The 10,315-nt window shown below is 36.5% G+C and overlaps 1 protein-coding gene across 1 annotated transcript; it reads left to right on the forward strand.

Moving 5' to 3' along the window:
* Window positions 1-410: 410 nt before the first annotated feature.
* LOC132554572 (uncharacterized) lies at window positions 411-9,541 on the forward strand. The gene is made up of 10 exons (XM_060218896.1): window positions 411-513; window positions 1,400-1,471; window positions 1,717-1,746; window positions 2,746-2,874; window positions 3,229-3,315; window positions 4,459-4,505; window positions 5,013-5,148; window positions 6,029-6,092; window positions 6,501-6,586; window positions 9,053-9,541. The coding sequence occupies exons 1-9, from the start codon at window positions 411-413 to the stop codon at window positions 6,571-6,573; spliced, it is 741 nt and encodes a 246-aa protein (XP_060074879.1). The 3' UTR covers window positions 6,574-6,586; window positions 9,053-9,541.
* Window positions 9,542-10,315: the final 774 nt, after the last annotated feature.

Below are 10,315 nucleotides of genomic sequence, written 5' to 3' on the forward strand. Positions count from 1 at the left end.
TTGCTTTTTTTTCTTTGATCGTCCCAATTATGAACAACAGAGACGATTGCTTTGTAGCCTTGTTTTCGAATTCAGACTTACTTCCTTCAGGAAATGAAAATCTGCCGGTGGACACTTGTTTAATGATAATCTAGCAATATATTTTGAATTACAGTAAGTCTGATTTGTTTTCTTAGCTCGGAGATCAATGTAACATTCCAGTATGTATTTAATTATAAGCTTAGATACATGCCCTCTTTCTTTGCCAAATTCTGTAAGTGTAATTTGTGTTGGGAGAGGGCTTAAATAATGTTGAAGTAACTTGTGCCCAATTCTGTTGCTGATGATTGTGACAATAATGTTTGAGTCACACACCACACATATGATTCGGTTTTATCAGTATTCATGAAACCTTCATTACAGAAATGAAGATGTATTGGTTGGTACTATGTCCATTGTTAACGCATGGCCTGGCTGAGGCGCATGACCTGGCAGGAGATAAGTCACGTGCTGACACGCATGACCTGGCAAGAGGTAAGTCACGTTCATTGGGATGGTTAGTTGAGTTCAATCGAATACAATTACCTCGAATGGATTATTCTTTTCCGCTCAAATACGAATATCATTTTTAACTGGGTTTAAAATGTGTAATGCTGTAAATATGGACAGGATTTATTTACGATAAGTTGTGAATATGCATTTTTTTCATTACATTTATGGATAATAGTTAGTATTCCAAAGAGCCATGTATGCTGAAGAAATATCAGAAAACAGTTAAAAACCGTTAAGATACCAAACAAATATTCCACCTTATTCCCACAATCGCTTATCCTTTTATCCGCATTTCGATGTGTATTCTCAATTTGCTGAATTTGGCCTTACCAACAAGGCATGTCTCCACTTACGTAAGCGTGATTTATGACACGTAGAAAGGCGGACCGCTGCACACTTACGGTAGAAAATGAAGTTGTCGTTCCTTACCAGTCAACCTACCTGTGTTTGTTGGGTATTGCAATGCATCCTGGGAGGGATTTTGCGTTATTTTAAACCTATTTTATGTTTACTTCCTCTAGTTGACAGACTTTCCCGCGAAATTAAAATAAACTGCTTTGTCATTCCATCAGTTGTCAGGATCCACTATTAAGGAGCATTAGTAAAGAAAAAAAATCAAAATGTATATATAAGAAATATTTAGTCTGTTTTGTTGGTTGTTATTTACAAATGTGTAAACGTGACACGTTACAAGCGTCAGAAAGCGCATCAAAAATGCATATAAAATATTATTGATACGTTAAAATTCGACTCTGTGTGTGTTTGAGGGTGTGTGCGGGGGAGGGAGAGATTCAATATTTCTCGAAATATGTTGATATTTTTTTTTTACTATGTTGATTACAAAAAAGCGACATTTTTCTAATTTCAGATCCAAACCAATGTTTGTTCATTTCAAGTACCCAGACAATAGAAAGTTCTGAGAAAATAAGATCTCTAAAAGGTAAACTTTGTTTTTGATAAATATTTGAGAATTCAACTTAATGAATGATACAATTATATGTATAAGCAAACCTTTTTAATGGATGTTCCCGTTAATCAATGCTTAGAAATATTCTTTACTTAAATACCGCAAAGTTTGCATTTTAAAAGCTTTTTTCAATCTTTTAGCTTGAAGGCACTACTTAAGTTTTCAGTTTCATGGCAATGTTTAAAATTTGTCTATATGTCGTCTTGTTTGCATTTTAGATTCCAAGATGTGCTTCAAAAGATCTTGTGGTGAGAAGATGAACACTTAGGATTTCCATAACACCATAATACTCATTAGCATACTTTGCAAACACATTAAAACACCTTTCCTGAAATTACACCAAACATTCCAATCCAATTGTGTTACTTTCCTAAATCACGAGATGTATTTTGCGAAATGAAGCCCACCCAGAAATGGTTTTATCAACTGAAACAATTTACTGGTATTTATGTAATATAAGAAAATTTGGAAAACAATGCTTTTTATAGGAAAGACGTTGACAAAATAATTCAAAATTCAAATTCACAGAAGAGTTTATATATGTGTGATTATATGAAATAATAACATTTTCACGAAGAACAAGAAGCAAATGTGTTTTTCAAAATTCAAAGATAAACGAAGTGATAAAAGAAATGTTTCCTTTGTGTGGCATTTTGCGTCTTAAATCAATGATTCTTTTATGTTAAACAACACTATACTCTATGTGGAAGTTCAAATAGGAAATTTGATTTTGATTAAATACAGATGAATCTCTTTTATCTCGAACTTGTATATCTTGAAGACCCTGTTTCTATTCAAGTATTTTGTCGATCCCCGCCGAGTTCGAGATAACGAGGTTCGACTGTACCGTCTTATCACACAAAAATGGTATATTAAATAATATAATTTTCGGTATCTGTTTTATTACAACTACATATCATACGTCATATTCCATATTTGAACTTCAAAACACAGTATAACGTCTAACTCCATTATCTGATACTGGAATTAAACTGGTCTTCAAATTAAACGAGTTCGAAATTATGAGGTTAGAATTTACAGATATAAATTACCTTCGGCCAATATTCTATAACTTTACAAATAATTTTAGATCAAGCCCGACAATAAGTCAATATCTTTTTTGTTTTGTTTTTTTAACATTTCTAATTCTTATCATTTTGATACCCTTGGAAATATCAGAATACCGTATGATAAAACAGTGCATCAAGCTCTCCACATTTCATCCGATGTTTGTATATTTTTAACAGACCTTAACGATGAAGAAATTAGCTGCGACTCCTTAGGCGGCCATGTATGTGTGAATCTAGCATGTTTATGTGAAAAAAGGATTCCATTGGACGGGATGGAATGCTATCTAAAAAACTTAACTGAATATTGTACGTATTTGACACAGCAGGTGCATACTTCCGACGAGGTCATTATACTATTAATCCCACATGCAGATAATAACATTATTGTTTATTTTCATATTCATTGTAAAATACATACATTTATCTACAAATTGTTCGGAATACTTGATAATATTGTTATGCCTTGTTACAAAGGTCTGATTGTTCGAAACACTTCTGATCGTTGACCCTGGAAACAAATATTGCAAATCTGGTAATTGCGTTGTTTTTCGCATGAAGAGTTTTGGATCGGCCAATACTGTAATTTAATGGTTAAAAAGAATATATAAACACCTCACCTCACTTATATCTCTAATTGTTGTATTCATACTTTAATTCCAGGTTGTCAACATTATAGTCAATCGTGTTTTAATCGAGGCCAACTAAACAAATCTGACTGTAGCTCTTTCCGATGTACATGTCCACAAGGTACGTAGAAGACATTCACACAGTACCATATGAAGTCGAACCTCGCTATCTCGATATCGTTGAGCCATGAGAAAACTTCTAGATAACAGAGTATTTTATTTAAGAGGGTTCAAATGTTATGTATAAAGTTGGCCAGGGAATTGAACAGGGTCTTCGAGTTATACGAAATCGAGATAACGAGGCTCGTCTGTGTATGTTCATTATACAAACATGTGACTATGATGTGTTTGACACACATGTAGTACTCTTTATTTTACCCGACACTTCATTCTTAACTCAAAGTAAAGCTCGCAATAAAGATATTATTGAAATTCATTATATATACTTCATTCTACCTGAAGCTGTATTCTTAACTCGTAAGTAAATTTAACAATAAAGGTATTATTTAAAATTCATCTTATATTCTTTATTTTACCTGAAGCTGTATTCCAGATGTAAAGCATGCAACTAAAGTATTATTGAAATTCATTATACATTATCCGACACTATGTTTATACTTAGAATTAAAGTTCACGATAAAAATGCTATTGAAAGAAGGATTTATTAACAGGTAATTTTTAGGTCCTTTATCTTACCAGGAAATGATTTGATTCTCAGAGCTGAAGCTCATGATCTCGCGATTTTTGAAAAATTTATTCCTTCTATATACAAATACCTACATTATAATTTGCATTATTATTTCAAATTTGAATATTTGAACATAAAATCGTATTAATTATATACATTTTGATAATGTGTGATTAATGATGAGTATGTAATGCCGTTCTGATTGGTGTGTTTAGGTTATAGTTTATAAGATAGATGAGATATAATAAAATGTGCGAGAACAAACAACTCTTCTAGGTTTGATGTTTAATCCATCCTCCAGTGAGGGTAAAAGATTCGTGGTGTATCTCTACGTATTGCACTTTGCAAACATCCGAAAACCGCGCTGAACAAACAGCGTCAAACATGGCGGCTCATAACAATGCTTTCTACGGCGATACTAAATGCCGGAGTCGACTGGTGGAACCGATTGACTTTCCGGATACATCACAGTGACCAGTGCAATATGATACTCATAGTTGATAAAACCAAAATGTATCTTCTTCAGAAAACTACAAAATTAGCGAATTATATCATGGCATTTAATTTATCTTACAGTACGTGGATATTACATCTATAAGGGAGAACGGTGTGAGAATATTTCAGTGAGTATCTGATGATTAATAAGTTTAACAACATAAACTTAAGTATTATTGATGGCCTCCTTTTAATTCAGTGTTAATCTAGTTTGTATTCACAGCAGTATTGATGCAATCTGGACTAAAGGACAATCGCATGACGTCATGTTTGCTTCATGTTCACCGACGTTACGTCAACGCTTTGCACGTCGGCTAAGATAATACGCATTGTAGCCTTACATAAATCATTCAGATGATATATATATATATATATATATATATATAAACTTTTCTTGAAGGTAAACAAACAGCATAATTTTTTTTTTAATTTAAAAATTGATAAAGTATCAAAAATGTAAATATGATCATTGACGGACGTCATTTTATTTATCTGTCACATATATTGCGTTCTTATTGACAATAAATGTAGTATGACCGACGTTCATTTGTTAAATAAATACATTTTGAATAGACGCCTGATATGTCATGTGTTGAAATTCTTTACATTTCCAAAAAAAATCTTTGTTAATCCAGGTTATCAGAGTGTGTATGAGAGTGGACACCGTCAACAAAAGCTACAGAAGCTGTGATGATGAAAACGATATCACAACGAAGTGTAGAATTGCTAACGACAACTTGGAATGTGGACCGGCTCTTCGCAACATTACAGGTAAGGAAAGGAGTAGTTTCTTAAGATAATGGAATCTTTGAAATGCAAAAATTGAAAATCAGGCATTCATATGGATACACACCTTCCAGTGGCTGACTTGTTTTTGTTTTCAAATTTGGCTGAATGCATCTAAAAGAGAGAGCTCATGAAAACAGATCGCAAAGACTTCGCAAAGTCCTTCAATTTCACTTTTAGATAAATGATGACATCTCGTCTTAAAATAACAAAAAGTTTATTGACCATTTCATCATATATACCCACCAGAATTGGAACACAGAACAGTTAAAGACTCTTACCAGTCGCTTACTTTGATCATTTCTTGCAACAGCTTTCCACCAAGCTGTATGATAAAAATGAATTTTTCATTTCTGGATTGCAAAACATCCCCAGCATCCCCAAACTACGATGTAAACATAACCTTCGCCGCGTGGTTATTATAGGTCAATGCCTAATTAAACAACGTGGTTCCCGGTTCCCATTTGCCATGGTAAATTAGTAAAGCAATACAGTTGTCACTGGCGTCAACACCAGGCAGGGTTCCAACAGGGTCGTGTTTTAACACTAAACACAATTTTATATTTTAATAACCCGGGTATTTCAAAACTGTTCCCACTTATCACTGTTCATTATTTTGATTATTGTTTCCATGTCGAGTGACACATGCGCCGAAAAGCATTGTGCTGGCGCAATTTAAACTCATAAATAAATAGAAAATATGGTCACACGTTCAATTAGGATAAATTGTCAAAAGCAAGATTTGCAAGGGAACCCTTGAAAAAGTACAAGAATAAGACTTGATGTTGCGGATGATTCAGCGTCTATTTATTGACATTGGATTCACCTCAGTATTATACCCTTTGTTTATTTATTTTGTCCCTAGGAATTGATTCCCTGAAGAAGTGTAAGATAACTTACAACACTAAGACTTCACCCAGACTTCCAAGGTACGGAAAGTCGTTTTTCTGCTTATTACGTTTCTGATTTATCTGATATAACGAAGGTGAAGTCAGTATTATGATGTAATTACAAAAATATAATAATGAATGGAACATAATGGCTACAATACCAATTTGTTGAAGTTCTCGAGGGTAGTTTTACGTCTTAAATAATTCCCTAAATAATACAAGAAACGTATTTCCTAATAATTGATTGAGTCCTGAAGCATACATATTTTGATTTATATATCATATCATTTGAATTATATTTTGCAAAAATACCATACCACCATTCAGATTGTTGTATGGTTTTTGTATAGTTAAATGGTTATGACTTCCAATATGTATATATATTTTTTGAAACCGAAGTGCGAAATAGATCCATTTTAATGCACATAATCCCACTTGGTTTTGCAGTGGTGTCGGTAATGATGTTCCCAGTATTTGGTTGCTTTTTCTTGCTTGGCTGTTTGTGTATTTGGTATTGTAATTGTGATGAAAAGGTAAGCAAATTCTATCGGTAGTTTACATGCTTCAACATTAAGAAGAAAAGCCTTTTCAATAATCGTTATAGTACAGCATAACCCCATGACATTGCTTTCAATCCTGTGTATCACACTTTGCAAATAGGGTACATATCAATGACATTCAGTGTTCGTTTGACCGTTCATATCTTCATCCACAGCAGAAAGCTTCTGCTATACCCAGTGGCCACCAAAAAGGTAGAAAAGATATATCAAGGACCCTTCACTGTCACATCACAGTGTTATAATATCGATGTTTACATCTGATTTGAATTTGATGGTCAAGACTAAGGGTCACAGGTTACACTTTTGAAATGTACAGAACGTCTCATTCACTTAGTATTCACACCATACTATGGTGTCATTAATTTATTAATTTGACTAAATTTTGGTGGTCATTGGTCAAGGTTATATGTTCCAATATCGCCTTCAAAATAAAGCATTTGTGTACAAGATAACTCATAAACATCCCAATGGATTTAGCTGATATTCATGCCAATTTCTACCATTGATTAGATTTTGGTGCTTGTTGGTCAAGATAACGGCTTCAATGCTGTCATTTGACCATTTACGAAATAATATTTCAATTTCTAATCAAGTTGGACTCATGGAAACTACCGAATTTAGCCTGTTTCATTTGCCCATGAATTTGACCAGATGAACTTTGATCTTAACGTATAAATATATCCTTTACAGACTCTGTAAGGTGTAGTGTTGACATTCATAAATAAATGCATATTCGTATGCCATGATTCATGTAGTAATTGTTGTGTGTGGTGGTGGTGAGTGTGTATGGGAAGAGGGACGTGAATCAAGAGGTGAGGGACTGTGTGTGATGGTGTGTGTTGGAAGAGGGACGTGAATCGAGAGGTGACGGACTGTATGTGATAGTGAGTGTGTGTGTGGGAAGAGGGACTTGAGTCGAGAGGTGAGGGATTGTGTGTGATGGTGAATGTATGTGGGAAGAGGGATGTGAGTCGAGAGGTGATGGATTGTGTGTGATGGTGAATGTTTGTGGGAAGAGGGATGTGGTGGTGAGTGTGTGGGAAGAGGGACGTTAGTCGAAAAGTGAGGGACCGGGTATGATTGTGAATGTGTGTGGGAAGATGGATGTGTGTCGAGAGGTGAGGGATTGTGTGTGATTGTGAATGTGTGTGGGAAGGGGGATGTGGTGGTGAGTGTGTGTGGGAAGAGGGACGTTAGTAAATAAGTGAGGGACTGCGTGTGATGGTGAATGTGTGTGGGAAGAGGGATGTGAGTCGAGAGGTGAGGGACCGGGTGTGATTGTGAATGTGTGTGGGAAGATGGATGTGAGTCGAGAGGTGAGGGACTGTGTGTATGATGGTGAATGTGTGTGGGAAGAGGGATGTGGTGGTGAGTATGTTTGGGAAGAGGGACGTTAGTGGAGAAGTGAGGGACTGCGTGTGATGGTGAATGTGTGTGGGAAGAGGAATGTGAGTCGAGAGGTGAGGGACTGTGTGTGATGGTGAATGTGTGTGGGAAGAGGGATGTGGTGGTGAGTATGTGTGGGAAGAGGGACGTTAGTCAAGAAGTGAGGGACTGCGTGTGATGGTGAATGTGTGTGGGAAGAGGGATGTGAGTCGAGAGGTGAGGGACCGGGTGTGATTGTGAAAGTGTGTGGGAAGATGGATGTGAGTCGAGAGGTGAGGGACTGTGTGTATGATGGTGAATGTGTGTGGGAAGAGGGATGTGGTGGTGAGTGTGTGTGGGAAGAGGGACGTTAGTCGAGAAGTGAGGGACTGCGTGTGATGGTGAATGTGTGTGGGAAGAGGAATGTGAGTCGAGAGGTGAGGGACTGTGTGCGATGGTGAATGTGTGTGGGAATAGGGATGTGGTGGTGAGTGTGTGTAAGTAAAGGTATGGGTTTGTGATGTTAATGATAATTAATATTACTTCAGATGCTTACGATATACTCGTATCTCTATCAATAATCAATAGTAATGCTGAATTTTAGTTTTTTAAATAATTGTACATATATTTGTTAATATAGTTCAATTGTGCAACATAAATCAATACATTCCACATGTTTTTCTGTTCGCTGAAAGGAGAGCTTATAGTCGTCGTTTTGTCCGTCCGTCCTTCCGTCCATCATACTTTTGTCCGGAGCAAAAAAAAAAAAGAGTTATCAACATAAAACTTCCTTCTGTAGACAGACCTCAACAAGGTGAAGAGCAGTGCACAAAAACACTATTTTTTGCATAATTCAGGAGTTATTGGCCCTTGTTATTTTCTATTTTTTATATTTTATTGTTACATTTTGTCCCAATCGGGGAGCTGTCTCTGTATAAAATATGCGTTTCAAAATTAAATTATTACAATATATCAATTGATTATCAATATAACTAATTTGAATAAGTAAATCCCTGTACATTGTATCCTTCAACAACTTTTTATCTATTATTTTCCATTTTTCTCCGCCGAAAGTGGACAGACTGGTTCCGGACCGCCCAACGCAACAAGAATGGTAACATCGTGCAGCCGACTCGCCAGAATGTCATTACGTGGGTCAGCACAGCTTGGGCTAGTGTCACCGAGGAGACCATCATCGGCTCTTTTCTCAGCTGCGGGATCTCCAATTCACTGTCCGGATCCGAGAACTCACTTCAATCCCGACGACTTATCGAGGAAGTAGGTGTCAGCGGTGCGGATACAGACATTGAGGAGGACATTGATGGTATCAGGGCCGATGGTATTCTGTTTGATTCAGAGGAATCCGACGACGAGACTCTTCTGTTCGGTGGTTTCGATCGCTCATGAACGTGTTGACTCATTGACAGTGCTATGGTGATTTTGTTGTATTTGTTTGATTTACTTGTTATGGAATTAATACAAACCTGTTTTTATATACTGGACAAAATAAGTTAAGGATCATAAATTGTGACCATAATATCTTTAAAAATTCAAATCATGTATTGCCGGTAATTGCACTCGTAGTTTCTCCAATATGTACCTAAAGTCATGTCAAAGGTGAAAGCACGTGCATCTGAAGGTCTTGCCGTTCCGCTCTAGTTAACTATGGTGGTGTGAAAAACTGACTGGTCTATTACTACAGAGGAATCTTGCAGGTTTTGATTCTGTTACTTCTAAGCTAAAAAAAGTTGAATTTGGAAACATTTAATCAATTTGTAACGAAAACTTGAAAAACTAATCATGCGAAGACATTTAAATGATATGGAAGCCGCGCGAGCTATAGGGCTCCTTCAAGCTGGTCAAACTCAACGAAATGTGGCGGCACAGCTTCATGTTTCTCAGAGCGTGATTAGTAGGCTATGGAATCGCTATCAACAGACAAATAACGTCCGTCAACGCCCCAGATCTGGACGACCACGCTGTACGACAGCCCGACAGGACAGATTCATTTGCATCACGGCACGACATCAGCGGTTTTTGAGTGCTCCTGTCTTGAATCTTCAGTTTCAGCGTGCTACAAATCTAAGGATTTCATCCCAGACAATGAGAAACAGACTCCATGCCTCTAATTTACGAGCTAGAAGACCAGCAGTCCGACCAATTTTATCCAGAGGTCATCGACAATCCAGACATCAATGGGCCACTCATCATTTGAATTGGCAATTACGTCATTGGAGAAATGTTATGTTCACAGATGAGTCTAGGTTTTGTGTTGACTTCCATGACGGTAGGAGGAGGGTATGGAGAACCCAAGGAGAGCGCTATGCAGACTGCTGT

The sequence above is a fragment of the Ylistrum balloti genome, unplaced genomic scaffold (assembly GCF_031769215.1).
Source record: "Ylistrum balloti isolate Yb309-2 unplaced genomic scaffold, AGI_CSIRO_Ybal_v1 Utg370416, whole genome shotgun sequence".
Lineage (NCBI taxonomy): Eukaryota > Metazoa > Mollusca > Bivalvia > Pectinida > Pectinidae > Ylistrum > Ylistrum balloti.

Coding starts and splice junctions, on each gene's coding strand:
- LOC132554572 (XM_060218896.1), top strand. CDS start 411: ATGTATTGGTTGGTACTATGTCCATTGTTAACGCATGGCCTGGCTGAG. Junction 514..1,399: donor CACGCATGACCTGGCAAGAG/GTAAGTCACGTT, acceptor TTCTAATTTCAG/ATCCAAACCAATGTTTGTTC. Junction 2,875..3,228: donor AAAAAACTTAACTGAATATT/GTACGTATTTGA, acceptor CTTTAATTCCAG/GTTGTCAACATTATAGTCAA.